This window comes from Mytilus galloprovincialis, chromosome 7 (assembly GCF_965363235.1).
Source record: "Mytilus galloprovincialis chromosome 7, xbMytGall1.hap1.1, whole genome shotgun sequence".
Lineage (NCBI taxonomy): Eukaryota > Metazoa > Mollusca > Bivalvia > Mytilida > Mytilidae > Mytilus > Mytilus galloprovincialis.
The window spans coordinates 66,902,769-66,927,932 of record NC_134844.1 but is presented as its reverse complement, the minus strand read 5'-3'; the positions used below and the strand labels follow the sequence as shown (position 1 = coordinate 66,927,932).

Here is a 25,164-nt window from a genome sequence, read left to right as displayed (position 1 = left end):
ATGGCTAAAAGACCATAGCACCAGGAAAAAAGCCCTAGCAACCGACCTGATATTGCTGCAATAATTCAGAATCAGCATAATACCTATGCAAATCAATGTATTGAATACATTCAAAGCGAAGTTTGACTTCTATACTCAGGTTAGGTAGTTCACTCTGCATTTGGTAACCATGGAAACAATTTTTTTTTGATTTGATAACAACTGTTTGCTTATAACATCTGTTTTGCAGCGCTCTAAATGTACTTCTTCCGTCCATGATCAACAAGCAATTATATTTCTATATATTTATAACTCGTATCTCTTGATTTCATGAAAGGGTCATTTGGTTAGTATAATAATAATGTATGACATAGACATTTAAGATAGAGGGACCGCTTGATTTGGTCCTAATATCATGTTTTTTCTCTATATACATCTGTATCTTCATTTTGGTCTATAATCAACATTGGTACATTGTCCGCATCTGTTAACATTTATATATCCTTGTTTCACATCAAACTGTTCGACACTTTCAAATTAGTGTACTGAATGTTGGGGTATTATATACAGCAAAAAACAGCTTTATCAGAAAAATGATTTTGAACTCCTGATTTTGATTATTTATCAGCAGATCACTATTCAAATAAAACTTTGAACTTTGATAAGCAGCTAGTCAATCCAAGTCAAAAAGATTGAAATCGTGTATAACTATGCCTGCTTTTATAACCCTTAACCTTAGTTTTTAGTGGCTTGTTATAACATAAAACAAACAAATTACATCACTTTGAAACTGAGGCCAACCTTGTTTATGGTTATATTGTAATGTTTCAATAAAATTCTTAAAACAAGCATTCTCCAAATTAATAAATAAAGTTTAATTTTGAATGAGATGAACAAAGGATAACATTAAAGCAATGTATACATGAAAAGTCTTATTTTTGCTCTTTTATTTATAGACCTCTTTTTTCTGTTTTAATAAAGGGGCTGAGTTCTATTTTCCCTGTGTTGCATATATATCATTTTTCCAAGGGGAATAACTTTTAAAAAAGTCGATCATTCACCATTATAGAACTTGTCTGAGATATTGCTGATATTTACAGACATATCAGTGTTATTGAAATGTGGCATGAATTGTACCTATAAATGCGCAAGAGGCAAAAATCTAAGTTCAAAGGCAAATTACTCTTTACGAAAAGATCGATTGAACACAATTATAGAACTTGTTTAAAATTTGGCGAAAATCTAACTATTGAACATGTTTAATAACAATCTGGAAGGTTGTACCCATTAGACCAATGACTAGGCCATTTTCAATAATTTTAATATTTATAAGGGAAATGCTATTATCAAACTCTTTGAAAAAAAAGTTGAACAGCCACATTATAGAACTTGTCAGAGAAATTTCTGAGGGTTATTGAGTTGAAGTTCTGTAGATTTCAAACTAAAGAACATTTTTACCCCATTTGCTCTAAATGCTTTAGTTTCAGAGATATAAGCCAAATACTGCATTTCATCCCCATGTCCTATTTTTGGCATGGCCGCCATGTTGTTTATTGGGATTGGTCATCGGACACGTTTATAAAAAAAGATACCCTAATGTTAGTTTTGGCCATGTGTGGTTAAATTTGGTCCACTAGTTTCAGAGAAGATTTTGGTAAAAGTTAACGGACGACAAGTAATTTAAAAAGCTCAGTTAGCCTTTTAGGCCAGATGAGCTTATAAAGGAAATAACAAATTCCCTGACTTCACTATGGATTTTTTGTATTACCTGTTAGGATACTTTTATTTAGTCCAAGTGTCTCAAAAACAACAATTAATTATTCTGTGTGGTCTCTCTGTAACTTGCTCTTCAATTGTCTGGAAAAAAATGAAGTTTTGTTTGCATTAATTAAATTAAGAACATTCCTAAAAATATAACAATATGTGCAATTATTGATATTTTTTGAAAATTTAGATTTAATAACTAAGTTGTTTAAAACTAAAGCCTCCAAGGAGCCAGCTGTGTGTGTCGCTCACCTGCAATTTTTATTAACATTAATGCAGGAAAAAATGCAACCATTATACTTTTGCTTTAGTTTCAGAGATTTGAGCCAAAATCTACATTTTACCCCTCTGTTCTATCTAATAATGATTGTTTTATGTAAAATGTAAAATATTTACTCTAAAGGCCAATTACTCCTTAAGAATTACTTGATTATTTAAGTCTTTTTGAAGATAATAACTCAAAACTGCAAAATTTCCTCACAATTTCCAATTCAGGGGCAGCAATCCAACTACTGATTGTCTAATTTGTCTGAAAATTGCAGGGCATATAGATCTCAGCCTGATAAACATTTTTACTCTCTGTCAAATTTGCTCTAAATACTTTAGTTACAGAGATATAAGCTTAAAAATGCAGTTTACCCCTATGTTCTATTTTTCGCCATGTCAGCTATATTATTTTGCAGTCGGTTTCATCGGACTTTTTTTTTTTAAACAAGATACACTTATGATGATTATGGCCAAGTCTGGTTAAATTTGGTCCAAGAGATTCAGAGGAGCAGATTTTTGTAAAACATAACAAAAATTACGAAAAAAAAAAAAAAAATACAAATATAAAGGGCAACAACTCCTTAAGGGTTCAATTGAGAATTTGGGTTCTGTAGACTTATATGTAGATCTTACTTTGCTGAACATTTTTGTTTTGTAAAGTTTATCCCTATCTATAATAATATTGAAGATAATAACCAAAAACTTCAAAATTTTCTTAGGACTACCAATATAGGGGCAGAAACCAAACAATGGGTAGTATGATTCATTTAAAAATTGTAGGGTAGATATCATTTGACCCGATGGACAATTCCCCACAATTTGAAATCAATATAACCAACAAGAGTACTCCAATTATCACAAGAATAGAAGCAATAAATTCCCTTAGATTATTATACCAATGGCATAGTAAAAATTCAACAATTTAAACAGTGTATGACTAATAAGATTGTCTGTTACTATTATACAACTTAAAGTTTATACCAAATTTCAGCAGTTTAAATAGTTTTAAAAAAATATATAGCTGGCATTCACATGTTTGTTTGCTATTCAATTGATTTAAACTGACTGGTTCAAAAAATTGAATTTAATTCTGAGTAGTTTTTTTATGTTTTAAGACCTCGAGGCCTGGCAATTGAGGGACAGTTTTGTTTAGGCGAATACAATATTTTGTTTTTTTTTTATATTCATATATTCATTGTATCATATACATGTACAATATGCATGCTTTTCAATTACAATTTTACCTCAAAATTAGGCCACCAAGTTTCTATCATGTCTTTGCTAATCATCTGAATACATTTTCTGCACAAACCTATATGGTAGAAATAATCTTGATTACTACAATGTACATGTACATTAGACATCATTTATTTTACCAATGAATCATAAAATTTATTAACAGGAGATAATAAAACCAGAAATGTTCATGTTATCTGAAATAGATATAAATAAAAATTTCACAGATTTTTACACTGAGTCTATTTAAGAAATATTATTATTTTACAAAATAAGTACAGTTTTTGTTCAATTGTATACTGTATATAAAGTTAAAATTAACATGATTCAACAATAATTGTACTTAAAAAAGATCAGTGCCTTTTCCTATCCTTTAAAGTGCCCTGAACTCCACTGGCACCCTGCCCCTTCCAATTTCTAGCTGGAGAACTAATACATGTACATGTGCAAAATTTTAGTGATTGTTGTCTGTTCATTATCAGAACAAATCATCCTTAGTTTCTCATATATTTATAGACTTCTACAATCTGAATCTGATGTACAGTAGTTGTCGTTTGTTGATGTAATTTATACGTGTTTCTCGTTTCTCGTTTTTTATTTAGATTAGACCGTTGGTTTTCCCGTTTGAAACGATACAGTAATTTGAGTAAATATCCGAAAGATGTGATCGTATAGACTGAAAACAACATGTTATCATTCTACCCTCTCTCCCCCCTCCCTCCTCATGTTTTATTTATTTTGCCAGAACACTACAAGTTATAAGCTTATGGGCTGAAATATAACCAAATTAGCAAACACTATGCTTATTTATTTTTAAATATACGATTATAACCTGATCCTAGCACAACTTCTCTGGTTCCGAAAAGGTGACGGCGAATTTGAAGTGTGACAGTTCGGTCGGATTCTCAATCTGGTTTGTATTTAACAGGTATTCATGATGTCCACATAAAATACTGCTTCCCCTCCACTTGATACCAAGAGAAGTTATTAGGACACAGAATATTCTTCCATGATAGAAAATATACAAAATGTACCAGCCTGATAACAAATCAAAGCATGACAAATGCCCCTCATCTAAGCATGTAAATTTTCCAAGTTTGTAGGAAATCAAATGATTTCGTATGTCCTTTGTACATTCCATGATCAAATTCACAGCAGTTTCAGATAAAGAGAAGTTAGAAATCACATATTTAATATTACTACAGCATGAAAAACTACATTTCATCTCAACGTCTGCTGACATGGTTGTTGATATGGAATATAAATAATACACCTTCTCTGGTTTTCAAGAGCTCCATAATTATACGAGAAAAGGGAGATAATTTCAGTCAAACTAACAGATTTTTAAATTTAGTTTTGTACACTTTAGGCATAAACACCCAATTTTTGTTTACATGATAAACATAGATGAGTTATAAAACTTCAATTTGGTGTATAGTTATATATGGTTCTTACTTGTTCATTCAAATAAGCATCTTTGAAAAGTGTGCTATTTACTTAGGAATGATAGGAAAACCTAGTGATTTAATATCATTGATTTTTTTTGTATCACTATTTGTTGGTGACATTTTTTTGTATATTCATATATTTAATACGATAGTTAAGATATTTATACAAATTAAACGGAGAATTGGTATATTGGATGAATAACTTTTTTTTAGGTCTGCCTGGTTCTTACAAATAGCTGTACTTAACATGCAATAATACATCTATTGAATTCCTTGCTTCAAAGCGTCTTGGACAATTGATTCTTTGTGGATTTCTTTTAAACTCTTAAGGGATTAAATTATTAATTGGAGCTGCCAATAGTGATATAAAACAGATTGCATGCAGACTCCGGTTACTTTTCAATACTAGATGGAAGTACCGAGAAATCAAATTTAGTTACAGAAAGGAAGAGAAATTTACATGTATCCTTTATATCTGACACATATTTTTGTTGAACAATGAGCATTCAGTACAAGTAAGACAATGAAATGCTTGAAGGTGTTGATGAACATTGCACGTCGAGGAGGAATATACTTATACACCTTATTAATGCATATTATTTATTTCGTAATTGGATATTTCCTTTAACTGCTCATGTTATCTTAAAAAAAACCCACCTAGCATCAAATTTAAATAGGTGTGCCTTCCTACCCCGTTTGAACTATATTTCAAAAAAGTTATTTGGTCTAACACATCGATGTCAACATGCATCTGAACAAAATGAAACACATTAAGTGGGTCTGTTGGAATGTCTGTGCATAACCTAAAGATGACTAAAAAAAATCCATTCAGTGTTAACATCGTTATTTTTTGTGAAGGAAACCTGAAAAAAATAAATGCAAATGGGTTGTCCTTTGTAAAAATGATAAAATGTGTTTTACCTAATTGTTTTACATATACCGGTATGTCTTAAGTATCACAATATATATTTAGTAAAACATTATTTATTTTAATCCGTAATCTTGAACATCATAATATAAACAAAACTCCATGGTCCAATATACGTTACTGTGTATATTTACATTACAAAAATTAGTGAAAATTGCCACATCGTGATTGTACGTGTTTTAAGGATATTTTCCATGGGAACAAACAGAAAAGAAGTTTAAGAAATTTATAAATGACTTACACTTGTTTGTTCTTCGATAAAACATAATCAGGCTGTTGTTTTCTCATATGTGAAAACAAATATATATTTGTTTCCTCTTAAGAACGTCCACGTTGTTTTACGATATAGATTTTGGCTATTGTAGAAGGTCGTATGGTACCCTGTTTTGTTTGCATCTTTTCCTTTTTTTAGTTGATAGTTCTCTTATTATATTGGTAATTATAACACATTTCGTTTTTATATCATCTCAAAGAATAATCTCCTTTTTTTAAATATGTTCGGAAGAATCACACGTCAGATAATATCTGTTCTTGACATGCGATTCTCCCAGCAAGAGTAAAAATCTTCAGATTTGCCAGCCCTTCTTTCCCTTCCGTTATAAATCCAAAGCTTCCAGTTTTTTAAAATGTCAATCCCCCAAAAAATGTCTCCCTCTATTATTATCATCGATGTCAAGCTCTAATGTCTATTTTGTGACAAAGAAGCAGTCATGACATGTTTTGTTAGGTTACATTTAATCATTGCTAAAGAGAGGCAAGGGACTGTGTTCAGTAATTCAAAAGGAGTTTTAAGCAATTCTTATTATGACAAAGGCAAAAAGTTTACATCTATTTGAATAAGAGAATACATGCGAGAATACGTTAATAGTAAAGAAATAAGGAGGCGATTTAGCTTTATGATCACATCAACACTTAAAAAATCGATAATAATGTAGATAAACAAATCGCCAGCTAACAATGCCTCAACACCAGCTGAAAATATTCAAATCTCCTACTGTAACTTAACAACTCTGAAACATGTGTATCATTACGTATACTGAATATTAATAGAGGTTCGTTTAGAGTATGGAAAGGCTGAAAGTTCATTTTTTTTCTTTCAAGATAACAGAAGTTAGAAAATATTTAAATTCAGAAATAGGTAGCAGTCACTGAGAAAGCCATCCTATAAACTAAGTATTTCAGAAATTTAAAGGACTACACAATGTATAGTTTGAAATGGGGATTATTTAAGTTACTATCGGTAATAGCTTAAACTTGATCGAACTTTACAGGTGCACGCTGCTATATTTATGCTATATTTGAAAGTATATGGAAGTTAGCGTGTTTATGAGTCTTTATAATGATTATAGATATGTCTTATTTAAACAGTGGTGTAAATGTAATTTCAATAGTCACGTGATAACATTTATTTTTTTTGTCAATAATTTGACTAGTTTCTCTCTAAACCTAAATTTTTAGGACGTTTTCTTTTTCTTGTTGATGAATCAAAATTTGTTTACAGGTACGTGTCCTTGTCTCAGCTGGTAATAGAGGGGTTTCAACTGTCAATAAAGAGACAACAGGTACAGCCAGCCTTGCGAGGGTATGTTACACCACAATGTATTTCAAAGCCAAATTTAGATCTCAAAAATGAATATGAATGAAACAGAAGATGTGTAGATTTTTCTTTCGTTCAGTTGGTTGAAAAATTCAAATATCTTTATGGACTTGCCATTTTTAATCTCACATGGCCCAAAATGATCAATCGAGCTTTTCTCAGCACTTAACGTTCGTCGTCTGTTAACTTACACAAATCTTCTCTTCTGAATCTAGGCTACAAATTAAACTAAACTTTGCCTAAATCGTCTTTAGGGTATCTTTAAAAAAAAAAAGTATTTGATGACCCCCGCCCATCAAACAATATGGCCGCCATGGCGTAAAATAGAACATTAGGTAAACTGCAGTTTTTAGCTTATATCTCTGAAACTTCCTCATGTAAAGATCTGCTCTGAAATTTTAAGATGCATTAGACATCCCGTTGTTAGGTTACTGCTCCTGAATTGATAATTTTAAGGCAGTGTTCGGTGATTTTTTTGAATTTTATAATAGAGATAAACTATAACAGCACAATTGTTCAGCAAAGTAAGATCTGCAAACAAAGAAATTGTAAATTGACCCCATACATAGTTATTGCCCTTTATACCTTTATAGTCAATTTTTTACCTTCTGTTTGTTAATTGTTGTTATCTTTTAAATATTATCATAAAAACTAGGCAGAAACATGTTTAGCCTGTATGCCTTATACTATTTGAATTATAATAGAGAAATAAACACTTTAGATTACAGAAATGATCAGCGAGGCAATATCTATATAAAAAAAAAAGACAAATGTTGCCGATATAGTTAGTAGACTGTCACTCTTCATAGGAATAATTGCCCCTAAATAAGCTTGTTTACTCTCTTGTGTGTTTTGAGCAAAAACTAAAGGAGATAGAGATAAACCAAACAGACTAAAAGATCATTGATACACGCGCAACAAAATAGTGATTTTTTTCATCTATAATGTTAGCGACTGTTCTGTGTTTGATATGTACATAGAACAAGGCAAGCGACACAGGTTCTTTGAAGCCTTTAGTTTATTTAACTTTGAGTTTGGTATTCTGTTAAAAAAAATTCTTCTAGAAACAAGCACAAACAGCTTCACTGTAAATTGTCATCAAGTCTATAAACAACTTTATAGTGTATTGCGTATTTTAGAATGAAAAAAATCTAGCTCTTTCATCAAATTCAATCAGTATGTTTCAAGGGAAACTGTTTTATATTGCCCTGTCTCTGGCTAAAATTAAACACATAAGGATGTTTAAACCGGTATCACAATGAATCATACTTAAAGCATTAAATAAATGTGAAAAGGGCCATTTTGTTTGCAAAATAGTATATTTGATGTCACAAATAGTATAATTAGCAATTATATTCATTTGATTATTCAGGAAAAGAAACACAAAGCGCATTGATTAACATAAAAGGTCCATTACCATAATGTTTGTTAGTTTTATCAAAACTGGTGTTTTATGTTTCATAGACCTCAATTTGATAAAATAAAAACAATATAGTTAACATTCTGAAGAATATGTGTATACCTTAAATACATTAAGGTCACTTTGTTTCAAAATCATAAATAAAAAAAGAAAAATTAAACACAACATGTGCCTTTTCATCTGCCTATGTTACCAGGACAGATGTTGATGAAATATTTCTGAGTAAGATATTTGTCATTATAATATTGAATAACAGTCCCAGAATTAGGTTGTGCAAACAATAATTGAGGAAGAATTATGTTTAGATGCTAGGTCCAAGCTCATCGATTTTAATTGTTTTTTTTTTCTGGTAGGAATTTGCACGAGTACTTGGCCAAGTAAACTGACAATTGCTTCAACCAAAATCTTTTGTATAATATGTTTGTCATATTTTACATTGCAATTGCTTACTTTTTACTTATTTTCAGTTCACCAAAGAGGAAATTAACTTTACAAAGATGGGAATGATCGTGCTGAATATTCTGGCTGATGTTTTATATGACCTCTTAAAACAAGACAAACCAAATCTACGTCCAAGGAGCGATGTTGATATAACATACTTGTATTCCGAACACAGGAAATTAAATAAACACATTCCTAGTAATTTATGGGGCGGGACATGGCAAACTATTCAGAATACAGACATAGCTATTGGAGATGATATTGAGCGCATAAGACTAACAAGAAACGAACTACAACACTCTCGCATATTTGAACTTGAAGACAAACGTTTTGGGGAATTATGTTATATAATAAGCGACCTTTTAAAACGGTTTGATGGCCATAATAAACCAACAATGCTGTATGCAGATAGAGTGAATGAAATATTGACTAAAACTTTGTCTAAAGAGGAAGTTATATCAATTGAAAATGAAATAATGGGTAAATATATTTTAAAGTGTTTGATTTCTGAGTCTTTGTTGAGGTTTTCTTGTAATGTGCAATGTCCATTACTATTTTATGCAGACTTGCGTGTATAACAATAGGGGTAAATGCATTAAAGTACAAGTGTATGCAGTCTTAATTACTTATTAAAGTTAAGTTATGCGCGCATTTGGACTGTGACTATGTTTCTGGAAATGCGTATATTAATCTGAAACTAGCAGCCATTCTATCATCTACTGGTTCTTCCAGTAAATAAACGTTATTCTGTAAAAGAAGAATGTCAGACAAAAAAATTCAAGAGTGACTCAGGACTAGAAATATGGTCACACTTGGTCTTATTGAAACCGGCAAAAAAAAAATAGGTTTACCTTTGACTTTATGATATATATATATATATATATATATATATATATATATATATATATAAATAAGTGCATATATATATATAAGTGCCTATAAATAGCAGCACATGACATACAAATCTATGGGAGTGTGGATTAATCAGTACAGAGATTAATTCAATTACAAAAATAAAATTATAGATTGCCTAACAATGTAATTTTAACACACTATTTAGCAGGCCTGGGGCCATTACATTGCAATGTAATGCATTACATTACAATTACTTTGTGATTCTTCCATTACAATTACAATTACAATTACATTTTTTCTCACATGTAATGCATTACATTACAATTACTTTGCTGTGTAATGCATTACATTACACATTACTTTTTCAATATAAAAACAAAAAGCATTTCAAAAACAGACGTATATGTACATATGTATACAGTGTTAGGGACATAGACTTCAAATACTTAATATGTCCATTGCACTTTATCATCATAAGTAATTTAAATGTGATGCCATTAAGAGAACAGCGATCAGTTCTGTACACCTTTCTGGCAATACTTAAAAGCCTTTCTACAGGAGCTTATGTGTGGGAAATGGCTAAATACTTGATCGCTGTATTAACCAAAGAAGAAAGGCACACTGAATTTGACTTCCATTATTCCAGTGCATTGATTGAAATTTCTTCACATGGCTCAGACGAGTAGATGTCAACATCATGTACTGCACCGTATCTGTGTCTATACCCTTTGATTGAGTAGTAGGAGGCATGAAACTGAAAAAGTCACTTTTAAGTTTCTTAGGTGGTGGTAAAAAATAAATAAATTATCATATAATTTTGTTTCTTACATTGATCACTTAATCATTAAGACATCATTAAGGATTTCAAAGGGATATAATAAATGTGTCATTAAAGGATTATCTTGTTAAAAGCCTAAGGGTTCTGCGAGGACAAACATAAGTTGAGAAGATTTGATTGCAATAAAAACATTGTGATATTAATTAGGAGAAATAACAACACAGACAGGACCCAAACCACAGTTTGGTTTAAAAATGTTGTTTTGATATATTCAATATTTCATTGAAATACATGTAAGGTGTGTATAGAATTATGAAATTTTCATCATCTTCATATTTTTTTCATTGATCTATATAGTTTTGTTTGATAATTTTTTTTATAAGATTTTTCAAAGACCACCTAACACCAAAATATTCCCATATCATATTAAACAAATATCAGAAACCAAGATCAAAGACTTGATATTTTTTACCATTTTATATTTCTTACCTTAATGTGTGTTTTAAAGATTGATGTAATTTATTCAATACAGTAATTAACTGTGACAAAAATTTTATTCCAAACTTTCTTTTGTTTTTGTTAATATTTTATTTTTGTTATATTTTATTTTTGTTATACAATATTCTTCAATTTTATCTATTTTACCAATTTGTAATGAAAAGTAATGTACTGTAATGGAGGCATTACATCAATTTTTAACTAAAGTAATCATTACATTACATGTAATTGTAATGCAGAAAATGTGCATTACAAATTACTTTGCATTACATCCAAAAAAAGTAATATTACAATGCATTACGATTACAAATTACCATTACCCCAGGCCTGCTATTTAGTATGTAAATATAAGAATGTTTAAAATATTTACAAAATGATGAAAATAAACGCAATATTTCGCTAGACCAACTAGCTTTATCAAGCGTGCATCTATCCAGGTGAAATCGGATGTAGATGATAAGAAACTTTTGCAGCTCAACGTCTGTGTTGCACTGAACTGAACAACATTATTGATAGCGCTTTCGAAAGAGCAAACAAAACTAGTCGCCAAGAACTTCTTGAGTACAAAGATAAGAATAAAGCAGCTAACAGAACACCCCTTGTACTCACTTACCATCCTGATTTTAAAAATGTGTCATCCATTGTTCAGAAGCATTGGAAAATTATAGAAAATGATTTAAATCTAAAAAAAGTATTTTCTTCACCACCAGTCATGGCCTTCAGAAGACCTAAAAACATCCGTGACAAATTAGTGACATCTGTATTAACCAAGCAGCCTAATCCATCGCCCGGTTGCTACAAACAATGTGGTCGAAGGAATTGTTTGTGTTGTAAAGCTGCCAATACAAGCAGTTCTTTCATCAGCTCCGTTACTAAACAAAATTATACCATCTACTCTAATTCCAACTGTAAAACGGAGAACTCAATTTATATATTAACATGTGACACTTGTGGCATTCAGTATGTGGGAGAAACAATGGACAAATTTAATATTCGGCTCAATAACCATCGTTCATCGTACAAAACCAACAAAAACTGTCCTCTCACAAGACATCTTCGTTCAACGAAACATCCTTTTGATAATGGCACTTTCCAAATTATAGAAGTCAACACCGAATGGGACACCACGGCGAGAAGGAGAAGAGAAAACTTTTGGATCCACCAACTCCACACTTTAGAACCTGATGGTCTTAACGAAAAAGACGAAAAAAGATACAGGAAAGATAAAGAATAATTTAAAACAAAGCATCGTCCTTTTTATCCCGTAATATTGGCCAATGGACGTTGCTAACTTCAACTACCAATTATGTATTTTTAAGGTAGCTAAATCCAAGTGCAACATGTACATTGAGCTGCAAAATTTTCTTATTTTCAAAGCAGCTAAATGCAAGAGGTCATATACATTGAGCTGCAAAATTTTCTTATTTTGAAGGCAGTTCAGTGCAACACAGACGTTGAGCTGCAAAAGTTTCTTATCATCTACACCCGATTTCACCTGGATAGATGCACGCTTGATAAAGCTAGTTGGTCTAGCGAAATATTGCGTTTATTTTCATCATTTTGTAAATATTTTAAACATTCTTATATTTACATACTAAATAGTGTGTTAAAATTACATTGTTAGGCAATCTATATATATATATATATATATATATACAACTCGTCTAAACATCAACCCAACAATGTTAGATCTGTAAATTTGCTTTCGCAAATTTTTGGTTCTTCCCTCGCCGGGATTCGAACCCATGCTACTGTGATATCGTGACATGGGTTCGAATCCCGGCGAGGGAAGAACCAAAAATTTGCGAAAGCAAATTTACAGATCTAACATTGTTGGGTTGATGTTTAGACGAGTTGTATATACATTATGTACACAGCCATGTATCACCATCATTGATGGCGATCCGATGGATACATCTGTTGTAGAGTTGTCACTGACTCAGACGTACTATACAAACGTACAAAAATGTAACCATATCCTGTCAACATGGAAACACTAAATCTATTTTTAGGTGTAAACAAAATTGCAACGTTTTTTGTCGTTTTTATGGGTTTCTTTTTTGGTTTTTGTTTAAATACTTGTTTATTCCAAATAATTTCCTGTTTACAATTTATTCAGTTGCCTAGGATGCAAACTGAGGATTCCCGTTGACATTTAAAACCAACTGTCCGGGCAGCAGGAGGCTGAAAAAATGTGCCCTGTTTTACCAGAAAAAAATCGTATAATAATACTTATTATTCTTTCATATGACAATGAAGGGAAAAGAAAATACTTCTAGAATGTAGTATTACATGTACACATAATATTACATTATAACATAATCGAGTGCAACCCTAAACAAGAATAATATAACATTATCACATAATAGAGTGCACCTCTAATTTAAAACCAGAATAATATATCATTGGGTGTGTTTGGATATACGCCTGAGGCGGCCTATGGTTACCCATAGGTACCTATGGTTTGATATTTTGTGTATAAAATATCAAACCATAGGTACATATGGGTAACCATAGGACGCAACAGGCGTATATCCAAACACACCCATTATAACATAATCAAGTGCACCTGTAAACTATGGATTACCTAATACAAATTAAAGAGACTCAAAAGGCTGACCACATAACATTGTAACTGTCACTTACTACAAGGTTTGTAATTATAATATACAATTAATTAACGTGTTTATTTTTTCTTTGTTTACTACATTATAAGATTATTAGATAAGTACGAGGGTTCAGATTTCAGATTGTATGATTTCCAAAGATTAAAAATATTTGCAGTTGACATATTTTTTTTATCTTATCATATTTTATTTTGTTTCCTGTTTTCCACAAAGACAATTTTGTCAAAATAAAAAAAAAAAAAAATACAAGTAAAGTACCAAAAACATAAATTGTTTCAAATTTTCATCATCTAATTGAACATTCCATATTGTGAAAATATCTTTAATTTGACTAATGATTATTTTGGTTGACTTGCAATCGAAAAATAAATGTTGCAAATTTAAATTCAGTATTATTAACCGTTTGGCAAATATGACATTTTCCGTTTGATAATTGCATTTTTTAGGTCTACTTGCCGTATATATGATATTGTGAATGCATTTCCATTGAAAGTCTTTTATTTCAATGGTGATATTAACTTTTTTTCAGATTCTTTCATACTATTTTCCAATAAAATTCGTGCCAAAAAATTTCTTGCCGTTTGTTTAGACATTTTGGATATATATCCTTATAAATCATGTCACGAATATATTTGAGTGTCAATTATTTAGGTTTGATTTTTTTGACATTTCTATCTAATATGAACATTTCATCAGAAATCCGATATACAATTTCTTTTATCCATAAGTTAATATTTAATTACAATTGTAAAATTTGTTGCTTTCATCATCCATATGTCTTTGATAAATTTCATGTTACTTTTAAGAAAGGAAGATAAAACAATGTCTTATTTTGGAATTAAAGTTTTGAATTACCAAATAGTTTCATACTAAGTACATAGTTCTTTGTTTTGGTACTATCTCCATGTTTTAGAAAATTAGACCATGTATAGATCATTTTCTGATAACATAAAGGAATAAGTTTAGATTTAACCCGTTAATATTTAAATATTTCCATAAAAAATATTGTCCATTTTACTTGCAGTCAAATTGTCGAAGCCAATACTTGCCAATCGCATTTCAGCTTTCTTACGGTTTATGAAGAATACGATAAAGAGACTTTATTTGCTTACTTCTTATGAATAAGGCTACAATAATCACTAACATTACACCCTTTTTTTTTTATCAAAATACGAGACCTGTCTTTCTATTTGATTAACTTTCCCACCCCCTATACAATTCCAAATAATATTGTTTATTTCATTTGAATATTTTTCAAGAATTCCCTGCATTTCAATTTCATAACTACAATTGGGAATACGAAATTTTTAACTATTAAGGTTCTACCACTTACTGAAAGTTTCCTGCTTTTCCACACGGGGACACAGTTTTTAATCTACTCAATAATGCTTTGCCATACCGCAACATTATCAATGTCATATCCGTGATTTTCCAGCAAACACACAACATTTTAAAAACATTTTCAAATGTCATATGGACGTCTCTCACAAAATATTTCAATAAGATATCATTTAAACATTAACAAAATGTTTATTTTATTGTTTTTGAAATGTTTTATTTCTAACATTTAAGTAAAATGTTTTTATAACATTAACGAAATGTTATTTGCTAATGTCTTTTATTCATGTTCTCGAACATTGTTTTAAATATCCTGTAAAAAAAAATTTAATATAAATAAATAATATTTTCTTCAATTGGTATTTTATATTATTACAACATTTAAAGTAAATATTTTCCAAATATCCCAAAACAATTCTGCAAAAAATGTTTTACAGAAAATTATAGTTTTGCTATTTGCATAAAATGTTTTATAAAGTAAAGTTAAAGTGTTTTACATAAAACATCTGAAAAACATCAGCTAAATGTTTTCTATAAAATATTTTGACATGCACATTTTTTAATAGTCTTACTGATATTGTATTCAATATTTTACGGATATAAGAATAACATTTTATCTAAACTTTATTCAAAACCCACACACATCGTTTTGTGGAATTAGCTCGTTTTTTCAGGATATAAGATATAGTACTACATTTCATCAATATCATGACAAGCAAGATACATGTACTATACCATTGTAATCCTTGAATGATATTTGGAAGGAGTCAGATTTTATTCCTTCTTATATATATCAAAATTTAAAAGATTCAACATTAAAGGGGCACTAGCTACGAGATATATAACAATTCTAAAGTTTGATTTTGTTTCTGTTCAATCAATAATGACAGTGAAATAGTGAAATAACAATTCGCTTTCTGCAGCCCAAAAGATTAAATTTTGTAAAATTACACTAAGAAACATTGATAATTAGTTATTCACTTGCAAGTGAATGAGTCGACCTCTTTAAATCCGTATTCATGTGAACTTCAATTTAACCCCTAGCTAAAGATTGACAACGCATGCATTGTACGTGTACTGGTTATTTAAAGAAAAAATGTCAACAATGAAATTGAAACTACGGTAAATCATTTGATTACTAATTCGATGCACATAAAATCATTCTTATACGGTTAAAAACACTGAGAAACATCTATTTTTAATCTATAAAATAAAATCAAACAGACCTATAAAAATCCAATTGCACGTGTTAATTGGTTTAATCTATTCATATCATTATTTATGTTTAAAATCGCTTATATGGTCATCTGATAGTTAATTAGATGGCGTCTGGACTAAATTACACACGAAACGAACCTTTATATTATCTACCTCATGCTCTGTAAACTGTTTATTTTATACTTTTGATAGTTTGGATAAATGTTTTACATTGTTATAAATCAAATATGAGAATTTGAGTCAAATCGGTGACCATGAATTTGACAGATAGTGCCCCTTTAAATGAAGCAATAATAAATGTATAAATAAACATTTATCTTTCTTTAATGTTTTCTTTTTTTCATTTCGTTTGTGTATATTTTAGAAATTAAAAGAACTTTAGTAATTCCGTATTCGTATCGTTTATATGCATTACGGAAAACCGATCTTTTCCGGAATCGACTTTAGTTTTATAACCGCAAATGATATTGAATTTGAATCTTGAAACGAAGAGGTCAGAATATCAACAAAAAGAGCAAAGAAAATTGTTTGTTACGCGATATATGCTCACTTGGTAAGAATGATTAATCTTTTAAGATGAAACTTGTGCATTCGTTTTGTGTGTTCTATCATAATCGGAACCAATTCATCTGTTTCTAGAGGTGCGTTTCAAGGTTTTTAAAAAGGGAGCCGGCCAAAGGCAAGCAATCGTTTGGGCCTTAGAGGTGATACTTGTAAAAAGTCTATGCATTTATCTTATAATATGTAGATCCATAGGGGGTGTCTATGCCCTAAATCCGTCAATGTTCCAGCATTCATGTACACAAATTATATAAATATAAGGATATGTGGTTTGTGTGTAATTCACAGGCACCTGTTTTCAAATTTTATCCATGGGAAGACCCACTATCCACGTATATTCACAGGGTCTTGTTTCTATCTATGGGAAGATCCACTATCACGTATATTGACGCGTCTATACGTTGATAGTGGCCCACTGGGTCTTCAGATGGATAGAAACAAGTGCATTTGGTTTGATTGCCAATACACCTTATCGCTATTCGTCCGTCATTACTAGACATGGACATCACAAAAGTTCCCGTCAAATGTTGAAGTCATAATAGAAAATATTTGACACATATTACTGCTATTTGTCCCCCACTATTGGACATCACACAACTATCACAAGATCCTGTAAAACTTTGATGTCATAATAAAAAAAATATCTGACGCCAAACTGGAAAAATGATTGTTGTTTGACATCAAAACTTCATGCAGGACATATTCTCAGGTCGAGCGGGAATAGTGATAAGGTGTATAATTGTACATGTTGTATGAAGTATGCTGACGTAAAAGAGTCCAAGCAGGATAGATTTCTAAAGACTGAAATAGCGATAAGGTGTGTGAGACAGCTATTCATCAGAATTCAAATGACTTGGATACAAGAAATTATAGGTCACTGTAACGTGTACGGCTTTCAACACTGAGAAAACCCATATCATTAAGTCCACTTTAAATTAGCCTTTAAAAGGCCTTGACCATGTTGACAAACAAATGTCAATGTTTTCTCAACACAATTGAAATATAACAACTAACCGTCTACATTAAATACACATTATGAAAAACAAATATGACAGACTTAAACCAAAAAAAACTATTGCAATACGCATGACACAATACCTTGTTCTGAGGCACACTGTTATTACAAACAAGTTACAATATAACACTTATTTAAGCACCATGTGAGTATGGAGATTTTTTTTCTAGTAAATTAAGTGCACATGTACATTTACGTATGTATAATTTTCAAAACAGTAAATTAAATTTCCCTTAACAGCTTAATGAACATTACAAAAAGACTATGTCATGTATAACAGGAGATAACAGAAAGCCACAAAGGACAAACTCAATTTGCAGGTTTACAATTTGGAAGTGTCCCGGGTTCTTTTGAATGAAGACAACCTTTCAGGAGAATTTTTTTAAAGTAAGATTTTCATACAGAATTCCTGTTATTCCATATTTAAGTCAAATATTTAGCATAAACAATACATTACATTCAAGATTAAATGATAAAGGGCACACAATACAGAAAAGATATCTGGATATTTGAATGAATTTTTTTTTGTGACAAAATAGATGTTCTTTGGATGGAGAGTTGTCTCACTGGCATTCATACCACATCTTCCTATATCTATAAGTTATTTATTTAAATAAATCTTTTAGTCCAAACGTTTGTTTTCATAAATAACATGTTTGCTTTCCTTTGAAGTATTTAAAATACATATAAACAACTCATGTATTGACATCTGTGTGTTTCCCGGAAGTTGTTATATTATTTTCATCTTTGTGAAAATAATGCGTAACACTTCGAATGGTTATTATGTGCCTATAGTATACTTCTAGGACTGTATCCGCTATCATATGCCCTTAGATACAAATGACAAATTATAAACTATGTCACTCTGCAGAGTTAAACACTTAATAAGGACAATGATATGTTTTATGTAGTAAGGCTTTTAAAGGCCCCTACACATGTACAAAATACAATGTATTTAATGAGAACTAAAAATAAAAGAATAAAAACAACAGCCTGATTTAAACAAAACAATAAAAGAAAAAAAAATATGATAGACAACAATCAATGAGAATAATGAAATAAGACTCTTAACTGGACACATATCTTGTCTAAAGTCTTTTGTTTTTTTGTGTTTTTTTTTTTTTAACTAAATGAGGTTCAGCATGGCATATTGCCCTTGCTTAAAAAGGTCAGCCTTTTATCGTTCCATTCCGACAGACTAACATTGTCATTTATTTCTAAACTTTAGAGGGGAGGGGATGTATATCCATCTGGCAACTTGAATCGTTCTGTAAGAAAGGAATGAGCAAGAAGTTTATATATGAATGTAAGATTGTTAATTTTTTTTTTCAGAAGCATGGCACATAAAGAAAAAGATATAAGATACTACAAGAAGACATTCCTAGTGATTTTTAATAAGACAATTGATTGACATTTTCAATGTATTCTTAAATAAATCAAATAGATGATGTAAAATGGTGTTTTGTTCTCATCTCTTAATGATTATTGACTCAAGATGTAACCGTATTAGAAGTGTAACGTTTTAGTTTAGTAAGAGGAGTTATATGGGAAAATCTGAATAGTCAATGTAACCTCAGCTTAAAAATGTGTATAATGTTTGCATAATGTCCAATGGCAAATATGTCATGCATGTTCATGTTGACATATGCATGATGTGTATATAAGATAGTTAGTACGAGTTGAGAGTGAAAAACTAAACATTTTACCATTGAGGTAAGAATGTAAGCTTTCTGGCACTGTCTGTCGTCTGTCCACCTAAATTTATCGGATTTTGATCAACAAATATTTTCATTACTGTGCTTCCCAAAACTGCTGATTAAAATGAGTTCATATTTGATGAGCTGCTTGATAGTGATGACCTGTGATGTGTGACCATTTTTGTATCTGGCACCTGTTTCCCGTTTGCTTATATATTTTATTTCAAAATGTTGAATGTTCTCAAATTGTTCATTACTTTTATAAGTAATGCTGTTGAACAGAATGACTTCATATTTGGTAAGTTGCTTGACCATGATGAGTTGTGTCTGCCATTTTGAATGTGTCAAAATTTGAAGATACTTCTTGTTTTTAGATACTTTGAATTGTGAATTTTCATACGTTTAGCAAAACAACTAATTTATTCTTGTATTTATAATGAATGTATATCAATTAAACTAATGATTTGTTGCTTAAAAAAGCAGAAAACTCAATCAAAAGTACAGAAATTTTAATATTGATATGATCAAGATATCAACCAAAAACATTTTCTTAAAACATTTTGAAAACTTTTTTAGGCACAGTCTCACTTAATAGAAAACATCCCAAACACATTTTTATAACGTTATTTGATGTTCATGATGTTTTTCAAACGTTCAGAAAATATTTCTAGAACATGTTTTTTTAAAAGATTATCAAAATGTTTTATACGCCATTGGTTTTCACATTATCATGATATTTCTTGACAACATTTTAATAATATTGTGCAAATATCTTAGAAAATATTTTAGAAAACGATATAATTCAGCCATACAATTCATGTTTTTCTCACATTTTTTCGTGATATTTTCATGACATTAGAAACAACATTTTAATAACATTTTAATTATGTTTTTTTGTTTGCTGGGTTACTCCGAGGGTATTTGCATTACCTGTAATCCATTTAATTGTATTACATTTCAGTTTTTTCCTTTTAAATGGTCATATTAGTAAACCTTTCGTTTTATCAAAATTAGTTTTAGATCCCGAGGCTTTTTCATATAGCGTTAGGACATCAAACGACCTTTCTACTGATTTCTCTTTTTTGTTAAATAGCTGAGTGTCATCAGCAACCATGCATAATCTAGTTTCTATACTTTGAACCCCCTCACCAAGTATCTGAATTCCTTCAATTTCCTTATGTTTCGTATTGCACATGCCATTGGTTCTGCTTGCAAAATGTATATAGGGGTTGCTTTTGGACGGGCCTGTCTGGCCGAACGAGTTATCGAAAAATATGTTAATACATGTTTATTTGTTGTTCTACAAGTTATAGCAACATAAAGTAACATTTTGATCCATTGTCTTAATTTCTCCCCAAAATTAAATTACATAATCCATCCAATCCCATTCAACTCTATCGAATGTTTTTTCGTTGATCGAAAAATATAATAATTCCATCTTCGTCTTCGTAGTCAATATAGTCTATTATATCTTGAATTAATCTGTTAGCATCACTAATGTTTCTCAGTTTAACAAATCCTTTTTGATCTGGGTGTAATATTTTTGGTAAGACTTTTTTGAATTTCACTGCAAGAAGTTTTGATATGATTTATTATCGATGTTAAGCAATGTAAGAGGTCTCAAGTTTTTAATATTTTCTCCTTTACCACCCTTTTGTGATAACGTAAGAATCCTTTTATGTTGTGGTTTACTTAATGCATTTTTATGAAACATTTCTAAGAGAGTGTAAAAAAATCATATTTTATCATTTCCCAATACAAAAGGTAAAATTCAGATATAAATGTCATTTTCACCGGACGATTTGTTAGTCTTTAGATCTTTGAGCATTTTTTCTAATTCTTCCATATTTATATTACTTTCAAGTATCTCCTTATCGTCGGAATTTACCTTATTTTCAATAAATTGGCAAAGCTTTTCACCCTTCAGAAGTTAAAAGGGTGGAATAAAATTATTTTTGTGCTTTTAATATCGAATCAATATCATATTTATATTCACCCGTTTTTGTTTTTATACGATTCCACAATTTGTTTTGACCATTTTTCTTTTCTAATTCAAAAATATTTCGTAGATTTTTCGCCTTCTTCTGCCCATTTAATTTTGCTTTAATGTTCGCAGATTCTGTCAAATATGTATAAATATCCTTAATTTCGAGTTCAATTTTAGTTATTCTAGAATTGATGATATTTTTTTCCATCTACCAACTTTAATGCTTCAATTCGTTTTTCTAGTTGTTGAATGTGATTGTTATTATATATTAAGCGATTTAGCTTTAACTAACATCAATTGTTTAAACGATTATTTTTCTTTTGATTATATCCTACCATTCTTGTATATCTTTATATTTGTCTTTACTATTTTTCCATCCTTTCCGAAAGATTTCAAAGGCATTTGAAAAATGTACAGATTTGATTGTATTTAAATTCATAATCAATATACCGTGTCTGGAGAAAAACCACGACCTTTGGCATGATTATTAATTCGACTATTTAGATGACTTGACCACCGAGACTAGATTATCTTGCATTAGATGATTGCTACTGGACGTTAAGTAAAACAATCTATCAATCAGTAACATATTGTGTTTTCGTATTGAATCAGTTCTGATTTTTTTTTATTTCATTTCAGGAATGACTATTGAAGTTATAATTGAACACTAAATCCAACAGTTATTTATACACGCCATAGGAAAATATACATACATTGTACTACAATTTTAATAGATTTGCAGAATATAAAACCTTTTTGGATAGAAGGCAATCATCTATAATTGAGACTTTATTCTATTGATGAAGCATTATAAAGTCAGGAAACTAAAGAAAGAATTCACAAAGATAAAAAGAAAAGTGGACCACATGGAAAGAGAGGGACTAAAGTTTACGATTGGATCAATACTAGGCTGTATAAACACTTTTTGTTTTAAAGTAATCATTTTGCAGCAAACACTTTCATTGTGATATTGATTAATACAATATTAATTATATTATTTACATCTGTACAACAAAAATTGGTATAGTACAGTGAGAAACATGAGATAAAATAAAGCATTCCGAAAAATGTCCTCTATGACTATGTTTTAAAATGAGAAAGATATATGAATAATTTTTGATCTTTTTTTTGTTCTTGAGACAATCAGGTGTGGATTTAAGATTTTCTTAAGTATATTCAAAGCTTTTTAACATAGACATGAGTTTACTACCGACATATTGTCTGTATATCCCAGAAAATTGTATTTTTGATCTTCATATGTTTTTTTGTTTTTTTTGTAATTTAATACATTGCTGTCTAGTTGGCATATACCCAACATTTTGTTACATTAAAAATATAAAAAAAATAAAGTGTGTTTTAGGATATATATATAGTCTTAATCTATCTATGGGTGTGTTTGGATATACGCCTGAGGCGGCCTATGGTTACCAATAAGTACCTATGGTTTGATAGTTTGTGTATGTTTTGCTTGAAATGTTTATTAGTTGTTATATTGTTATATCAAAATGATATATAGCAAAAAACCATGAAGGGACAGATCTATTGCAAAAGAATGTGTTTTAAACTTTTGAAAGGGTGTGTATTCATGATAACACAAACAGAGATACTTTGATAGACTGGTTATCGATTGAACTACTTTAAACATTTACCTGGTTTTACGTAGATGCGGGAAATATACTTGCCTCCCCATGCCACTAAAGTAATATTTGCTTAAGAGCAACACAGACACATCTATTGCAATGTGACGTTTATTCCAAAGAGAATAATAACATCACAACCTGGCATCATCATACAAAGAGACACAACTCTGAAGGCGTAACTACAAAACACATACGACCATACAAATACTTAATACTGGACAGGTTCCAAATATTTGTCTTATTGTTTGCAGACAAAAAATCATTCAAACTGTTAAGACTCTCTCTGATTATAAGGGTCAATAACCAATCAGACATAACCATTATCAGACAATGTCTGATCATAATGTTTATAGATCTACGAACCAATCATACATGACCATAATCAGACAGTATAAATTATCATGTTCATAGATCTAGGAACCAATCAGACATAACCATTATCAGAGAGTTTCTGGTTATCATGTTTATAGATCTAGGAACCAATCCGACATAACCATTATCAGAGAGTTTCTGGTTATCATGTTTATAGATCTCTGAACCAATCAGACACAATCATTATTAGACAGTGTCTGGTTATCAAGTTTTAGGGATGTAAGAACCGATCAGACATAACGATTATCAGATCGTGTCTGTAATCATGTTTATATATTTAGAAACCAAATAGATATAACAATTATCAGTCAATTTCTGGTTATCCTGTTATAAACTCATCATAGATACCAGGATTAAATTTTTTTAGTAACAGCCCTTGGATGGTGTAATCTTCCCAAAAAAACGTATATGGTGTAATGGTGTATGGCTTATGGTGGAAGGTGTATGGTGCTATGGTGTATGGTGTAGAGGGAATGGAGTATTGGTGTAACGTGAGTTCGGGAATGGTGTGAATGAATGGTGTGCGACATTTAAAACTATGCAAAGTATTGAACTGATTTTTAATTTTATACATTAATTAACAATATTGTGATGACAATTCGTTTTTTAAAATAAATAAAATGAATAAATAAATTTGTAGTCGCACGCTTTCTTTGAAATTAAATTGCATTATGGTGTAATGTGTAAGGTGTATGGTGTAAAGGTGTAACGTGTATGGTTGAATTGCACAGGGTGTATGGTGTAATGGTGCATGGTGAATGGTGTAATAGTGTATGGTGTTAGTGGGAAGTTTACACCATCAAATGACTACGCCAGACGCGCGTTTCGTCTACTAAAGACTCATCAGTGACGCTCGATTAGAAATATGTTTAACAGGCCAAATAAAGTACGAAGTTGAAGAGCATTGAGGACCAAAAATTCTTAGAAGTTTTGCCAACACAGCAACGGTAATCTATTCCTGAGGTAGAAAAGCCTTAGTTTTTCAAAAATTTAAAGTTTTGTAAACAGTTGAAAGTAAAATCACAAAAATACTGAACTCAGAGGAAAATCTAATTGGAAAGTCCATAACCACATGGCAAATTCAAATGACAAAACACATCAAACACGAATGGACAAGACATGTCATATTCCTGACTTGGTACAGGCATTACAGATTTATAATTAATCAATGATAACTCCAGTCAACACAAAAGTGCCGACCATTGGTTTTAAGACACAATAGGAAATCTCCAATATCAGACAATGTATGGTTATCATGTATAAGGGACGAATAGAAAATTACCATAATAAGACAATTCATGAATGTTGTTAACAGTCTTAAATTAACATTATCAGACAATTTATTGTTATCATATTCTCGAGATCGATCATCCATATACTTTTTCAATTGTTTATTACAATTGACTTTTCTAAATTACCACACATTTATACTTTTTCTGTGCACTATCAGTCTTGTATTCTGTACTTTGATCAGAATCAAAAATGTATTTGATTGATA

At 30.5% G+C, this 25,164-nt stretch overlaps 1 protein-coding gene across 1 annotated transcript in view; it reads left to right on the top strand.

The window, feature by feature from the left end:
• The window catches only part of LOC143083515 (uncharacterized), a 344,761-nt gene extending 321,753 nt beyond the window's left edge, over window positions 1-23,008 (top strand). The window contains exons 12-14 of the mRNA XM_076259769.1: window positions 7,124-7,204; window positions 9,107-9,560; window positions 22,294-23,008. Coding sequence (XP_076115884.1) covers window positions 7,124-7,204; window positions 9,107-9,560; window positions 22,294-22,325 — 567 coding nt within the window. The 3' untranslated portion in view covers window positions 22,326-23,008. The remainder of the gene's footprint in view (window positions 1-7,123; window positions 7,205-9,106; window positions 9,561-22,293) is intronic.
• Window positions 23,009-25,164: the final 2,156 nt, after the last annotated feature.